Raw genomic sequence first — 16,762 nt, 5'->3', positions numbered from 1 at the left:
AATCGGCACTGTATTTAACCTGCTGTGTGTTCTGGAGTATTATACATGGAATCGGCACTGTATTTATCCTGCTGTGTGTTCTGGGGTATTATACATGGAATCGGCACTGTATTTAACCTGCTGTGTGTTCTGGAGTATTATACATGGAATCGGCACTGTATTTATCCTGCTGTGTGTTCTGAGGTATTATACATGGTATCGGCACTGTATTTATCCTGCTGTGTTCTGGGGTATTATACATGGAATCGGCACTGTATTTATCCTGCTGTGTGTTCTGGAGTATTATACATGGAATTGGCACTGTATTTATCTGCTGTGTGTTCTGGGGTATTATACATGGAATTGGCCCTGTATTTATCCTGCTGTGTGTTCTGGAGTATTATACATGGAATCGGCACTGTATTTGTCCTGCTGTGTGTTCTGGGGTATTATACATGGAATCGGCATTTTATTTATCCTGCTGTGTGTTCTGGAGTATTATACATGGAATTGGCACTGTATTTATCCTGCTGTGTGTTCTGGAGTATTATACATGGAATCGGCACTGTATTTGTCCTGCTGTGTGTTCTGGGGTATTATACATGGAATCATGGAATTGGCACTGTATTTATCCTGCTGTGTGTTCTGGGGTATTATACATGGAATTGGCACTGTACTTATCCTGCTGTGTGTTCTGGAGTATTATACATGGAATCGGCACTGTATTTGTCCTGCTGTGTGTTCTGGGGTATTATACATGGAATTGGCACTGTATTTATCTGCTGTGTGTTCTGGGGTATTATACATGGAATTGGCCCTGTATTCATGCTGCTGTGTGTTCTGGGGTATTATACATGGATTCGGCACTGTATTCATCCTGCTGTGTGTTCTGGAGTATTATACATGGAATTGGCACTGTATTTATCCTGCCATTTGTTCTGGGTTTTATACATGGAATTGGCACTGGATTTGTGTATTCTGGGATTATTGTAAATGCAATTGGCCCTGTATTTATCCTGCTGTGTATTCTGGGTATTATACATGGGTCACTTGAATTCCATGTAGAAAATGTCTCTAACTTGCCTCCCCCAAACACATAAACTTTGTTTATGACAGGAGATATAGTAAGCACCTGCTCCCAGTTTCAAATCTCAGTCTTCATACTGACAACCATCACTTGGCTGTAACAACTAGTGATCCCATTTCGCTTCACTGAAAAATTTGGGAAACTCTGAAAAAATTTGCGAAACATTGAAAAATTTGGGAAACGCAATGAAGTCAATGGACAACAAAATAATTTTGACGCATGACAATTTTTACACGAGGGACTTTTTTGTCGCAGCTGATTTTTTTTTTCGCTGCCGAATTTTTGCAGCAGTTTCACAAAACAATTTGCAGGTGGCGAAATGCGGAAATTCGCTGCGAATATATGCCTGGTGAATAAATTTGTCCATCACCAGTAGTAGCCCCTCAGTTTGGTTATCTCTGCCATGATATATTTCATTAATTTCAGTACACATTGTACCCCCCAAGGTACAAGGTGCATCATATACAAACATACTGCACCCCCAGCCTTACCCACCAACCTATAAAAATAAATATTTTCTTCGCAGGCAGTTTGTTTAAGAATAATATTTATTTATATTACAGAACTGAAAACAGGAAAGTCCAGGAAACACTTTTCTGTTAGTCGATAGAATTTTTTTGTTTTTTACAAAATGTACAAAATAATTGTATAATCTTCCGAGGTGTTGCCATGCTCTCTACGTGATCATACTCCCTGATTGAAAGGTCTCAGGCTTGTACCATATACAGAACTGCACCGTCCCATAACCAGATGGGAACACACAACTTCATTACATGCCGAGAGAGGACCTTGACATACTGAAATATGACATTGGGGTTGTTAAGACAGCAGCTGACCCAGACTTTCAATACCGTAAACATCGGGATCATCCTGCTTTGTCCCTACAAATGTTTGGTTAACACAGCAAGTCAGCATTTAGGACAATACAGAATCCAGTGGGTTTATTCTAGGTCTAGTAACCCATAGCAACCAACCAGTCAACTATTCAGAAGTAAGTATCTGGTTGCTGTAGTTTACCAGACCCATCAAAATATTATTACATCCCTCCCTCTTCAATAAATCCAAACCAAGAACAATCCATAATGTAGGCGGCTCTTCGGTTTTCATTAGTAAGTGATTGACATTTGTACAAAGGAATAAATCACCATTCTGATATTTGGGGAAAAATGTATATTTGCATTGTGTATACGCAGTAACCACAAAACTGAGGTTTTTATCTTAATAAAAGGAATAGAATTTTTCTCTTAACTATTTCTAGATGGCCCAGCCCCCTTTCCATCATGGCCACACACATTTATAACAAGCCATGCCCTTAATCTCTTCACCTACTCATCAGCAAGTCCTGAAGGGTCATTTGTGAATGCAATTAAGTTTTCAGATGCAAATTGCCATGTTTTCTTCCCCCCCCACAATACAGTTTTATCCCCAGAATTCGCAGTGTCAATATATAATTTAAGGGTGGGATAATATGGCCCCCGGAATTAGTGATGAGCAAAATATTTCGCCAAGTTTCGCCACAAAAATGATACCCATAGATTCTACTGGGTGAAAAAAAATAGTGGCCCATAGACTTCAATGCATGTTGCAGAATTTTGACCATTTCACGAAACGGGCCAGATTTGTTCATCACTACTCAGAATAAACACTAAATCCAAAAACTTGACCCTGAGCTTATCTTGTAGATAAAAGCCCTGAAACAACCCCACAATAGATGTTTTATCCCATGCGTATTCAATTGGTTTAAAGCTTTAAATTACCCCCTGGTATTTTATTTAAAGGGACCCTGTCATCGGAAAACATGTTTTTTTCAAAACGCATCAGTTAATAGTGCTACTCCAGCAGAATTCTGCACTGACTTGGGGCAACTGGGAAATTGACAATATGTCTAGCCCCATGTCAGATTTCAAAATTGAATATAAAAAAATCTGTTTGCTCTTTTGAGAAATGGATTTCAATGCAGAATTCTGCTGGAGCAGCACTATTAACTGATTCATTTTGAAAAAAAAAATTTTCCCATGACAGTATCCCTTTAAGGACAATATTCTTATTCATGAAGGTCCTAGAAAATAATCTTACACGGGGCCAGAAAGGAGGGATCTCAGATACCCACCACTACATATAAAACCCACATGCTGCATGGCTGAATAAATGGGTGGTGCACTACAAACAGCCATTCGACATCAATATGTTGAGTATTAATAAGCTATGAAACTTCGGGGGTTAGTGGCTTAGAGGGATGGGATTGCACCCAGAAATCTATCACTCCATGAATCCATTAAACTGAATACAGGAACCCAACAAACAGAGGAAATTAAAGCGTTTACAAATAAGCGAATGGATCAAGCAACTTTTTAAGGCAAATTTTTGAAAGTGGCTTTTAGTCTTTCGGGCTCAATTTCTCTTGTTTGTGTTACTTGCCTCCAGCAATGGGATTCAGGTAGGTTATTCTGTACCAAACGTCTCCTGTTTAGGTAATTAGGCAGCTACTGTAAGAGTGACTGGTATAGTAATCTCTGGATTTATCAGTTTTTGTTGCACTGATTTTGTGGACACCACATTGATAATATTTGACCTATATATTTATGATACACAAAAGCCATGAATATCTTGTAAATTATATCCTTATAAACGGTGAGTTCTGATGTAATTTCAATCACATGATTCATTGAAATATGTGTATTATAATAAATAAAGTACCCCCAGTTGTTAAATATGAGGATATTAGAAGTAACCTCGGAGTTCCATGACCAGTATAAAAACACTTGGCCTTCGGCCTCGTGTTTTTATATGGTCATGAAACTCCTCAGTATCTTATAATATCCTTATATTTTACAAGAGGGGGTACTTTATTCACTATATAATCTGATTTAGCTGGAACTGTTGAGATAATGGTGTTGAACGATTTAGGGTCAATGTTTTATTCAATCCCTTTGTGGTCCCAGGGGTAACCAATGCAGCAAATAAACACTCACCCTAAATCTTCCTCAAACTGGCTTTCAGGCTGGGCCCCTTTAGCTCATAACAAGGTTACAGATATATAGAAACAATGGGGTATCCGTTACCCTGCTATAGTTCCAGGGGTATAGGGTCTGCAGACTTTTTTCTATGAAAGTCACCCATCAAGTTACCCTGCAACAGTGTTTTAAACATATCCAGGATAATCCAGAGGCATTTATGCTAAATCTTATCTCTGTGGCCTTCAGACTAGGCAACTCAACTTCTGTTTGAGGCCACCCAAGAGATAATGCTACACAGTTTGGGAACCTCTTGGAGAATGAAGGGTCTTCTTAAAGAATCATGCATATTTCAGTTCCTCTGAGAGCAGAACAAATCCCCAAAACTCTCAAGATGGAGCTAACTATATAGGGTACAAACAGGGGTTGTTGATCCAAGCCTCAGGCATAATGGAGCCCTGCAGAGGAGTAGTTGTTGGAAGGATGGGTGGTGTATAACAGAGCACTACAGCAACAGAAGTGTAAGATGGTAAAAGTTAAGGCAAATTGGCGACAGAAATAGTAGGACAAAACTGAGAAGGTGGCAACAGTCAGACAAGAAGAAAGAGTTGAGACTTGAATGAAAAGGCAACAGTAAGACCAGACTTTTTGTTGCAAGATGGCAACAGAAACACATATCAAATTTGCCCCACCACTGGCCCTTCAGCTTTTTTAGAAGCTGAAAAATCTGTTGGGTGCGTTGGATATTGCACTTCTAGATGAGCTGGTGGTCCCTAGACTGTTAAAACTACTTTATAAAAATAACAAGGCCTAACAAACTTTGTATAGCCTTAGCCCCCCCTCCAAAAAAACTATATAGTGGTAAATTACCACTGCTTGAACAGAAAAGGACTCAATATATGGTCATCTCCGTGTCCTACAAAAGGGATCAGTGCAACAAATCCAGCTGAGGGACCTCAAATATCATAAGTAAACAAAATAAGTCTAAACCCATTTCCCCATAACAATAGATGTATCCATTCATTTAATAGTATGCTACCATGCAAAGTCATATCCGCGGAAGCGCTCCACCTCATGGGTGGCTTTATATTTTAATTGTGAACACTTGCTACAAATAATTAGCTTCATTTTTCATTCATTACAAGAAACAGAAATATGCACCTCTGGTATTATTCATTCTTCTACATAACCAAAATGCATATTTTCTAGGGGGAAGGCAAAATGCAAGAAGGGGAAATGGTACAGTTTCTCAGTACACTTTATTCATTGTCAATTATTAATGCTTGCTCTTCACCATGATGTTCTGGGAACAGCCCCACCTACAGATGGAATGGGATTAACTGACGCATCTGGCACCAAATTCATCAATACAGCCAGATCCGTCTGCTCTTTTGTATATATAAAGTAGTCTTGTTTAGATCCATCTACAAAGCAATAAGGACCATTAGCTTAAAATTACTCCTTAAATGATCTGCTAAGAATCTTGTTAGTAAGAACCAAACAAGTCAGTGATTGATTAATTAATGTTCCAGCTCTGTGTCGAAAAGCACAGACATCCATAACCCTGAGTGCAAAAGTGAACTTTTGTAACATAGGTTAGAAAAAAGTTAAGCAGCGCTGGGCTCTGAGGCTTGTGAGAGGTCTATTACCGTTCCACTGGCAGGATGATGCTATTGTGTTGAGAAGATGCAGTAAGTTGTCTTTGTTGGGTCTTAAAAATACTTACTAGGTTACAAGTTGACCCCAGAAAATAATTCCTGCATGAGATGTTACTGACTTGCCTATACCTACTTTAAGGCAGAGGTCTTCATACTGCTGAGGTTCAAGTACCCCTTTGGAGCTCAACCCTTGGTAAGAACCATCTTTAATGTTTAACCATCATCCAAGTCCTGCTATAGTTCTAGTAATATGCAAGGCAACTAGCAAAATGTCAAAATAAGGGATGGGCCCTTTAGCCTTCACAATTTAGAACGTGACAGACAATAAGCATTTAACATCAAATCTCAACACAAGGGATGTTTGAGCCTCTTATCCATCACAGTTTGGAAACTTCTGCCTTAAATAAGTATTGTGTCTTCAAAAGTAACACAATTAAAAAAATATATCTCCATCATCCTTAGAAGATCCTATTTGTTCTGGAAGAACATCAGCCTGAATTTCCAGGTTTGATTCCCTTCTTCAGTATCTAATGAAGGGTCATTACTGGCAGTACATTAGCTTGACCAAGCCCCATGTTGCTCTGGGAAAAAGCGTCATTCCATGGAAATCAGATTAAGGGATGACATGGAGATATTTTTTTGTAATTGTCTTTAAGGCTTTGATTCTTTAAGATTGACAGCCATTGTATAGACAATGGTTCTTCTAATATGAACACTATTTATTTAGTTGTATACCAATGTCATGGCATCATGAAACCATTTCAAAGGGAAAAAGAATGTTTCGTAAAATGACTGAAAGATGTTGACAGCCTCTCAAATGCAATGCCACCTAATCTTTTGTTTGAAGAATATTGTAGCACTCATCAGAACATTGACAGTCTTCATCCAAACATCTCAGTTCACACAAATGCAATTTTATGGAGTTAAACATGAAGATAAACCTGCCAGCAATCCTGTTAGTATGGCTTTTTAGAAAGGAAATGCATAGTCCTTCTGAGTGTTTACCAATAGAAATAATTAATTTGCTTTAACTAGAGCACGTTCCCCTTGAAAAAAAATCTACTTAATGATTTATTGCATCACCAAACTTGTTGGGGATGGAACAAAGGCCACATCTCTTGCAAATAGGAGTTTTCCAGTGTTTCAAGATGGGACGGGTAGGGGGGTTTCAAGGCATTTAAATTGAAGATTCCAGCTCCATCATCCTAAACTGGGTTAAGTGGACGACACCAATGAAATAAAAATAACATTGTAACAAAAACATATGGGGCACATTTATCAAAAAAAAAATGAGAACTATGCTCAAAAAGAAAAACAAGTCAACTGCTGAATTTTAATGCAGCATTAGGACAATTTATGTACGAATTTTCTCTTTCTTATTTGATGAGTGTGCCCCATGTGACATAGACATGAATACAAGTTGATGACTAAGGAGGTGTGTCTATAGTTGGATTGCAGAATTCCTGACAGTTACAGATTGCCACTTGATAAATCAAAGACTGCGGGAAAATAATAAGTGCACTACTGAGTTTCACTGCACATCATCTCTGCACAGGATACCAGCATGAAATGCATTGGTTGCCGGAGAGAGAGAGGTCTCCAACGCCTCACTCCCCCCCCCCAACTCCGGCTCCCAAGGGTTTTGAACATTCTCTAAAGCGTATACATCACTGAACGGTGTTGTTGTTTCTAAATACTTTCAGTTCTGCTCATGGTCCACAAATTCTTTAGGAAGAGGTACCTGCCTGGCTATGGTTATTTCCAATAGATGCCTGCTGACTGGTGCTCTAGATGGATCCTACTAAAGTGCTGGAGTGAGAAAAGGGGGGTTGACCTTTTATGGTCATAAAGGAACACAGTTCAGATAATGCTAGCTGGTGTTCAGTGGAGACTCCATAGCACCATCATTATCTACAGAGAAAACAAGTATATTTCTAATCAAGGCAGGTGGTACAAAAGTAAAGCCAGTAATGAGTCAGTGTGTGTTGACATGGGAAGGAGCAAGGGAGGCACATAAGCTATTCTGCGCTGGAAGCCCTTACGGCTGTGCTTGGCACTGCAAGGATGAATTCTGCAAAACAGTCCACATTCCCCTGGTTAATCCATGTCCCAGGGATTTTTCATCATCTCTCTGGTGAGCAAAAGACTGGTCCGTTCCAGCACTTTGCGTATAACTAACCATCTGGATGAAAAGACAGAAGAGCAAGGATGGCTTCTAACATCCCACATGCTAACCATGCTCTCTTCATCATAAGAGAAAGTTGCACACCCTCCTATACCAAGGAGCCGGCTCTGCTTTGTGCTGGAACCATCACTGGCACGGCACCTATTCTCTCCAGTGTGGCCTGGCTCACTGCGTAAGACCTAGTTTGGGACGGCTTGGCTTTTCTGCCTACTGTGCCGTTGCTCCTAGATCCAGTCTTGGGAGAAGGGGCAGTGTTTGCAGTCACCACCAGTGTCTTTGGGGGACCAGGAGGTGGTTGTCCACCATTAGCGTACGCTAACCGAATAGGACCGGTAACTGAGCGAGAAGTTGATTGGCGGCAGCCATTGCAGTTGTAATGAACATAAGAGCCAGTGGAGTAATTGGACTTAGTACTGTTCCAGTAGTTCCCGTTGTACGTATTGGTAGAGGTGAGGGTGTCCTGCTCAGAAAAGGAGGCATCAGGGTGATAGACTTTGGTAGTTAATGAGCACTTTGGAGGGAGATCATCCTCTCTAGAAAAGGAACAGAACAACTTATAAATGGAAACCTCAAATATTTTTTTAATAAAATCTTTACTTGTGATGTAGTATTATGTAAGTAATATACTGGTACAGTTATAATATTACATCACACCAATAAATAGAAAACTATATCCTGATAATGCAGGAGAGGCATCTATAAAAATCTATAAAATACATCCCTTATAATACATGAGTCATAGTCAGAGTTCCCTGTATAACTCAGCCTGCAGCCTTGTGCCTTTATATGGTCAAAGAACCCTTCAGTAACTTCTAATATCCTTATCATTTAAAGTAGGGGTACATTATCCCTTAAAATACATTAGTTCCCTGTACAATTACCTAATTTCATTGGGTATATCTTCCTCCTCCTCCTTGTGCTTGTTCCTCCAGTAGAATAAGCCCACAGCCATGACCACTATACAGAGGATTAGAATCAGCAGTCCTGCAGCTATTGCCCCAGCAATGAGGCTCACACTTTGGTGCTTAGCTGAGGAAACAAAAGAATAATCAATATAATTTCATCATCAGATATGGACGTGGCCAGGTAATTGGGACCACAGGTTGAATTTGGCAAAGTTGGTTTAGAAACAGTAGCAAAATGTTAGATGCCCCTGAGTATGTGATATAACTTTATCCCCTAGTGAATAGAGGAGAGTACTCAATGTCTGGATGATTCATTAACATCTGAAACCAATATCTCTTTTCGTTTGCTCATTGGAAGAGTTGGACCAGAAGAATTCCATGGATGAACAAATGCTTCAGCTTTTGTAACCTCATCCATTTAGACTTTTGCTTGGTCTACTTTAAACAATCACGTGTTATGAGGATATAAAAATGAAGATGATCCTTCTTATGGAGCCTAGAGTTATCTTAACTTAGATATTGTAACTCAACATCTACAATGGGAATTCAGAGTTACACCTTGTAGTTTAAGCAGAACTTACGTGCCACAATCTGCAGGTCAATGAGACAGGTGCTGGCCCCCATCAGATTGGATGACAGACACTGGTACCGCCCAGAGGATGCAGTGCTTATGTTTTTCAGCAAAACTGTCCCTTGAAATTGGTCTGTGAGGGACAAAGTACAGTTTTTAATTAGAAGAACCACAAAAGCACAACGAGCAGCCGGTTCCTTTCTATTAGGAAACAATTCCATAGCCCATATGCTAATTGGTGGGTGTAGAGGTACATTTCTTTGACTATGCCAATGTACATCAGGAGATATAGAAGATGCTTGGTAGAAAGGCAATGTATATGCAGTGGGGGAGCGGTGTGTGATATATTTGGATTTTGCTGTGCCCCACATGACTGCTTTCTAAACTAAGGTCATTCTTCCACCTGGTAAGGCCCCATCTAGAATATGCCGTACAGTTTTGGTCTCCAGTGCTCAAACAGGACATTATTGAATTAAAGAGGGTCCAGAGAAGGGCAACTAAGCTGGTAAAAGGTAAAATCTTAGCTATGAGGAAACACTGGCCAAGTTGAGGTTGTTCATGCTGCAGAAGAAGCACTTAAGGGTCAGGGCACACATGCAGATTCAGGGAGATTAGTCGCCAGGCGACAAATCTCCTCTTCTTCGGAGCGACTAATCTCCCCGAACTGCCTCCCCTGCCTAATGTTTTATTTACCAGTAGGTCTTTCCAGCTGACACAAGGCCACCCATTCCGATTAGAAGAAAAAAGGTTCCAGCTAAATATTGGGATGGGGTTTGTTACAGTGAGAGCTGTGAAGATGTGGAATTCTCTCCCTGAATCAGTGGTACAGGCTGATACATTAGATAGCTTTAAGAAGGGGTTGGATGGTGTTTAGCAAGTGAGGGAATACAGGGTTATGGAAGATAGCTCATAGTACAAGTTGATCCAGGGACTAATCTCATTGCATCTTACAGTCAGGAAGGAATTTTTTTTTTTCCTTCCTCTGAATCAACTAGCAGTTAGGCAGATTAAAAATAGATTTAAAAGGTTGAACTTGATGGATGTCTTGCAATGTTACTATATGCAGGTAGGGTTACCTTGATCGCCTTATCCATAATATGGCCCTATTTCCAGGTTTAGGCTGGGTGGCAGGTAGTGGGCTGAGTTGCAGACAAAGTTGTTGGGGTTGGGTAGTTATAGTAGGTCAGGAACATTGTTCATGGGTGGGTGCAGGTGCACCTGGTTAGATGCATATAATTCAGTTTTAGTCTGTAACCTATACAATAAAGGACAGCATTCTGTATATCTAATTCAACATTGAACCTCATGTGCCCACATTAGTGTCAGTATATTATATATTTATGTTCTGGGAATACATAATATGCGTCTTGCACTTGGATTATATGACATTATGTGTGACTGCAATTCCCTATATAAATGCGCATTGTGAGATATAACACAGAAAGGCTCTCTCGCTCCGACACCGAGATGAATTCTCCCCACAAGTGAAAGCACGGAAAATCCATCAAGACGGAGACATTAGACAGTACCCCCAGGCTTCTATTTCATTATATTACATGTTGAAGGTGTCATACAAAGAAAAATAAACATTTTTTCATGTGGAAAAGCAGCTGCAGCCACTAAACCTATCAATTAATTGCTCTACTGCAGGGATCCCCAACCTTTACAACCCGTGAGCAACATTCTTAAGTAAAAGGAGTTGGGGAGCAACACTAGCATGAAAAATGTTCCTGGAGTTCCAAATAAGGGCTGTGATTGGTCATTTAGCAGCCCTTATGTGGATTGTCAACCTACATTGAGGCTCTGTTTGGCAGTACACCTGGTTTTAATGCAATAAAACTTGCCTCCAAGCCAGGAATTCAAAAATAAGCACCTGCTTTGAGGCCACTGGGAGCAACATCCAAGAGGTTGGAGAGCAACATGTTGCTCGCGAGCTACTGGTTGGGGATCACTGCTCTACTGTATTATTGGCTGCTCAGGGTTTCCAAGAAAGAAAGAAAACAGCAGCGGCAGCAGCAGAGGTGGAGTTAATTCACATTTCAATTAGACACTTTGGCACTTACATTTATAGCTGACATGGGGAGATTTGCTTTAGAATTATTGCAAATGCACTGTGCAGGGCTGTGCTGAGATCTCTGTCCCCCACATTAGTTGTATCCCCCCAGCATTCCTCTTTATATAGGGACTTATGGGATATGCACTGTGCAGGGCTGTGCTGAGATCTCTGTCCCCCACATTAGGTGTATCCCCCCAACATTCCTCTTTATATAGGGACTTATGGGATATGCACTGTGCAGGCCTGTGCTTAGATCTCTGTCCCCCACATTAGGTGTATCCCCCAACATTCCCCTTTAAATAGGGACTTATGGGAAATGCACTGTGCAGGGCTGTGCTTAGATCTCTGTCCCCCACATTAGGTGTATCCCCCCCAACATTCCCCTTTAAATAGGGACTTATGGGAAGTGCACTGTGCAGGGCTGTGCTTAGATCTCTGTCCTCCACATTAGGTGTATCCCCCTAACATTTCCCTTTATATAGGGACTTATGGGATATGCACTGTGCAGTGCTGTGCTTAGATCTCTGTCCCCCACATTAGGTGTATCCCCCAACATTCCCCTTTAAATAGGGACTTATGGGAAATGCACTGTGCAGGGCTGTGCTTAGATCTATGCCGTCCATATTAGGTGTATCCCCCCAACATTTCCTTTTATATAGGGACTTATGGGAAATGTACTGTGCAGGGCTTTGCTGAGATCTCTGCCCCCCACATTAGTTGTATCCCCCCAACAGTCTTCTTTATATAGGGACTTATGGGAAATGCACTGTGCAAGGCTTTGCTGAGATCTCTGCCCCCCACATTAGGTGTATCCACCCAAAATTCTTCTTTATATAAGGACTTATGGGAAATGCACTGTGCAGGGCTGACATCTCTGTAATTATATAAGCTGGGCCCACTGAGCAGCCCTGGTACGAGCCAATAACATTGTTCCTGTGATAACATTAAATGATACATTGTTCCAGTGGTTGCTACTAATAATCTGTTATAGAAATAATAAGTACACCATGTAACGTGTCAGCTGACATATCCATGTTCAGGTGCTGTACCATGTGACTACGAAACGCACATTGTCTGGATTCGCCCTGCGACCCCCTTCGCTGTTTGCCACATATAAATCGCGACGATACAGAGCCCAGTACAAAAGAAGATATTTCATATTCCTCTAACGGGATTTCTCTCATCGTGAATCATTACAATCTATAACATTAGTATGATTTATTATACGCTCAGAGTCGTTAATTTTACGCTCCGCCAGTTACATCTCCGTCAGCAGCTTCCACCGATCGGCGTATTTGGATGAAGAATTAAGGAGAAGGATAAAACAATTGTTTGGCAGCAGCAACGCCAGAAAAAGATGCAAAAAAGCAGTAAAGGGTCTTAAAGGGATGGTTCATCTTCAGGTTAACTTTTAGTATGTTTTAGAATGGCCTAGCAAGTTTTTTATTGGTCATTATTATTTTTAATAATAATATTTGCCTTTTATTTCCAGCTTCAAATGGGGCCCAAGCAGCCAAAAACTATTTTATTGTTATTGTTACTTTTTATTATTTATTTTTCTATTTCCTCTATTCATATTTGTAGTGAACCCCTAGCAACCAGATCATTGCTGAAATTGCAAACTGGAATAAAAAGCTAAATAAATCAAAAACCATAAATAATAAAAATGAAGACCAACTGCAAATTGTCTCAGAATATCCCTCTGATGATGATCATTCTAACAGTTAATATAAAGGTGAACAACCCCTTTAATAATTAGCTCAGGTTCATTTTAAGAAATGAGGGAAACTGTTGAAATCAGATTCGATGAAATATGATACTGATATAAAAGCAGCAGGTTAATACGCACCTTGCGCTACTAAAGGTGGAAGCCCAGGGGTGTTGTCGATCTTCTCCCAGAGGTATGTGGGCCTGGGGATCCCTTCCTCCGAGCTGCACGCCAAAGTGATGTCACTGCCGATATCCAGGGAACCCTGAATGCTGCAACGTGGGTCCGAAGGAGGTACTGCCAAAGGAGGAATCTACAGTAAATGGCACTTTTCATATCATGTGACTTGTACCCACAGTAATATTCCCCTCTCCGCCAATAAGGAAAGAGGAAATTTACCAGTACTACCCATGCTCCCCAATCCTTAAAGGATGAGTAAACCTTTATTATACGTGAATGTAATGGCGAGGGTGCTATTCTAAGCACTTTTGTCATTTACATTTACTATTTATTTTTCTTTAATTCCAAGATATTAAGGGATACACTTACTGTTAATATGAATGAATTTGTTACAACAGCGCCACCTGCTGGTCAGTTTCCCACCAGGAAGTTGTCAGGAGAAAGAAAGAGGCTGCTCTGATGTTCTTCTGCTTAGGAAAAAAATTAAAAACCTCTCTCAAAACTTTTCCTAAGCAGAAGAACATCAGAGCAGCTGCTCTTTCTTTCTCCTGACAACTTCCTTGACTACTTGGTGGTCAGACTGGTGGGAAACTGACCAGCAGGTGGCGCTGCTGTAACAAATTTATTCATATTAACATATCTTATCTTACGTTCCTTTATCAATGAACCTTTTCAAGTCCCTTCCATACAATGAGCATGGAATCAAATTCAAGTTATAAATTCATGAAAGTTTTTCACAGCTTTTCAACAAATGCAAATGATCTAATTTCATTAAAATATTATATGTCTTTTTCATAATCTTATTTAGCAATCAAGGCCTTTTCCCTCTTCCCCCACCAAACCTTCGGGTCCAACCAGGTAAAAAAAAAACTTTCTATCCTATAGCCAAAGTCATGCATGTCTGCTCCAAATGAGTCAACTGTAATTAAAAATTTAACGCAATTCAAGTCTATGAAAAATTCACACAACTTTTTCCCCACGTGATTTCACCAAGGATGAAATGCTTCAAAATGATGATGAATAAGGGAAATCTGGCCAACTTTCCTTACAGATTTAAAAAAAAAAATTAAAACCTCTCAAACATGGTCAACTCAAGCTGCATGGTTGCCAGATTAATGAACATGTATTTACTTTTTGTGTTAAAAGTGAACTTTTTTAATAAATTTTTTGATAGCTCTGCTCAACTATCTTCTCAAATAAAAAATAAAATACAAAAATTGAGATAAACAATTAGGGATAATTCATTTTTGTAGAGGAAATTAAATATTCTTCACTGCTGATATAAAAAAGTGAAAAGGGGGATTTTCCTCTTAATCTTGGATACATTCTGCCCAACTGTCTTCACAAAAAATTGCAGAACTTCCAAAACTTGGTCATGTCAAGGTGCATGGTGGCAGACATGATGGACCTATTACAGAGGCTAGTAGTCATATTTCACACCACCAGGTCCTTGTAATTACTTATGGAGCATTTGAGTTTGCTCCAAAAACATCAGTATTCTCACATTATTGCCCTTCACTTACCTAAAACAGTAAATCCAACAACGCCAATATTTCGGACGGCCCTGTCTGGAAGGTTATTGACCATGCACTGGTAGGTTCCTGTATCAGACAACTGGGTGTTGTTAATGTAGATGGAGGCATTGGTATTCGGCATGGTGTGCATAAACCCAACTCGCCCATGGAACTGGGCAGCGTTAGTAAAAACTTGTCCTCCCTGATAGATAATAATCTGCAAAAAAAGACTTAGAGGTTGTACTCTAATAAAAGTTTACAGGGGGAGGGGCAGGAAGTCTGTGACTCAAACAGTGGGTGGGACTAGAACACTTTGATGGCAGCTTACAGGGGGAGTCTGTAACACAAGTAATGGATGATACTAAGGGCTTAGGAGTTACTTTTATTTGACCCAAGTTGTAGGCCAGGCTAGATGGTAGTGTACAGTTGATCAACAGCAGGGTGGTTATGGGAGTAATGTTCACTAATATTCTACACAAACGTGATTTACACTATAGTCCATGATGATGTGCCTTTGATTTCATTGGCTCAGGGTTTCCTCCTACCTGTTCAGGCTGGTTAGCGTTGGAGAGTGGAGTCACTGTCCAGATGATGTTGAGGTTGGTGAGGGCCGCGCTCGTAGTAAAGGAGCAGAAAAGAGCCGCCGACTGACCCCTCGATACCTGAATGTTCTCTTTTTCCATGATCACCTGCAGCGCCGTCACTAAACCTGCCGACCAAAAGGGAAATTTTACTTTCATCCGTTTGCTCAAAGGGATTTCTGGTTCAACCCCCTCATCAATCCCACCCTATTGATCTCCACACACACTGCTGTTTGTCATCTCACTCGTCACAATACACAACATGTATCTATGGATTTAAAAATCATATCAAATCCTGGGTACAATATCAAGGTTTCTTAAACTGTGACTACAATACACATCCCGTAAATACCATTTAGAGGGGTATAAACGATCCTGAGAATCTTCATGTGTCAACCTATTTTTTTGGCTCCCCAGAGTTATTGTGGGAGGAGCAAGAAGTTAATTAAGTAATATTTCCCAATAACATCACACCCGCTGACCTCCTTATATAATGAATGACTCCTTAGCTGTAAACCCGAGACACACGCATAAATACTCCTGGGAACCTTCATGTGTGATCCTATTTTTTTTGACTCCACAGAATAATTATAAGAGAAGCAGAAAGTTAATCAAGTAATCTTTCCAATTTCACCACATTCAGTGCCCTCCCCATATAATGAACTCCTCCTTATTTGCAAACCCAAGACACGGACACAAATGTTCCTGGGAACTTTCATGTGTGATCCTATTTTTTCGATTCCTCAGAATAATTGTGGGAGAAGCAGGAATATAAGTAATCTTTGTGGGAGAAGCAGGAATATAAGTAATCTTTCCCAAATAGGAGCACTCATGAAGGTTCTCAGGAATGTTTAGGCCAGTGTCTTGGGTTTATGGATACCCTCCCCTTATTATGAACTTCTTATCCATAAATCCAAGACACTAGCCTAAACATTCCTGGGAACCTTCATGAGTGATCCTATTTTTGGGTTCCTCAGAATAATTGTGGGAGAAGCAGAAAGTTAATCAAGAAATCTTTCCAAATTACACAACATTGAATGCCCTCCTCACACAATGACCTCCTCCTTATCTGTTAACCCAAGAAACAGATATAAATATTCCTGGGAATCTTCATGTGTCATCCTATCTTTTTGGTTCCTCAGAATAACTGTGGGAAAAGTAGGAAATTTACCAAGTAATCTTTTCTAATTACATTGCACCCTCTGTCCTCCCCATTTAATGAACTCCTCCTTATCTGTAAACCCAAGAAGATTTATTTAACTTGAATACCTTTATCCAAAGGGGTTGAATAGTAGATTTGAGTTATCACCTTTTCTGTAGGTTAATGTGTTTGTTCTAAGCTGAATGTGACATTTTTCTGATGTAATAACACCTCTTTCTGGGA

At 40.1% G+C, this 16,762-nt stretch overlaps 1 protein-coding gene across 1 annotated transcript in view; it reads right to left on the bottom strand.

Moving 5' to 3' along the window:
• Positions 1 to 5,075: 5,075 nt before the first annotated feature.
• The window catches only part of LOC108708875 (immunoglobulin superfamily member 11), a 145,393-nt gene continuing 133,706 nt past the window's right edge, over positions 5,076 to 16,762 (bottom strand). Inside the window, exons 2-7 of the mRNA XM_041583496.1 lie at positions 15,343 to 15,506; positions 14,807 to 15,014; positions 13,245 to 13,400; positions 9,350 to 9,472; positions 8,745 to 8,892; positions 5,076 to 8,396 (exon numbers count right to left, since the gene is read on the bottom strand). Of these exons, the coding sequence (XP_041439430.1) occupies positions 7,952 to 8,396; positions 8,745 to 8,892; positions 9,350 to 9,472; positions 13,245 to 13,400; positions 14,807 to 15,014; positions 15,343 to 15,506 (1,244 nt within the window). The 3' untranslated portion in view covers positions 5,076 to 7,951. The remainder of the gene's footprint in view (positions 8,397 to 8,744; positions 8,893 to 9,349; positions 9,473 to 13,244; positions 13,401 to 14,806; positions 15,015 to 15,342; positions 15,507 to 16,762) is intronic.

The sequence above is a fragment of the Xenopus laevis genome, chromosome 2S (genome assembly GCF_017654675.1).
Source record: "Xenopus laevis strain J_2021 chromosome 2S, Xenopus_laevis_v10.1, whole genome shotgun sequence".
In the NCBI taxonomy this organism is placed as follows: domain Eukaryota; kingdom Metazoa; phylum Chordata; class Amphibia; order Anura; family Pipidae; genus Xenopus; species Xenopus laevis.
This window is presented reverse-complemented; position numbering and strand designations above follow the sequence as displayed.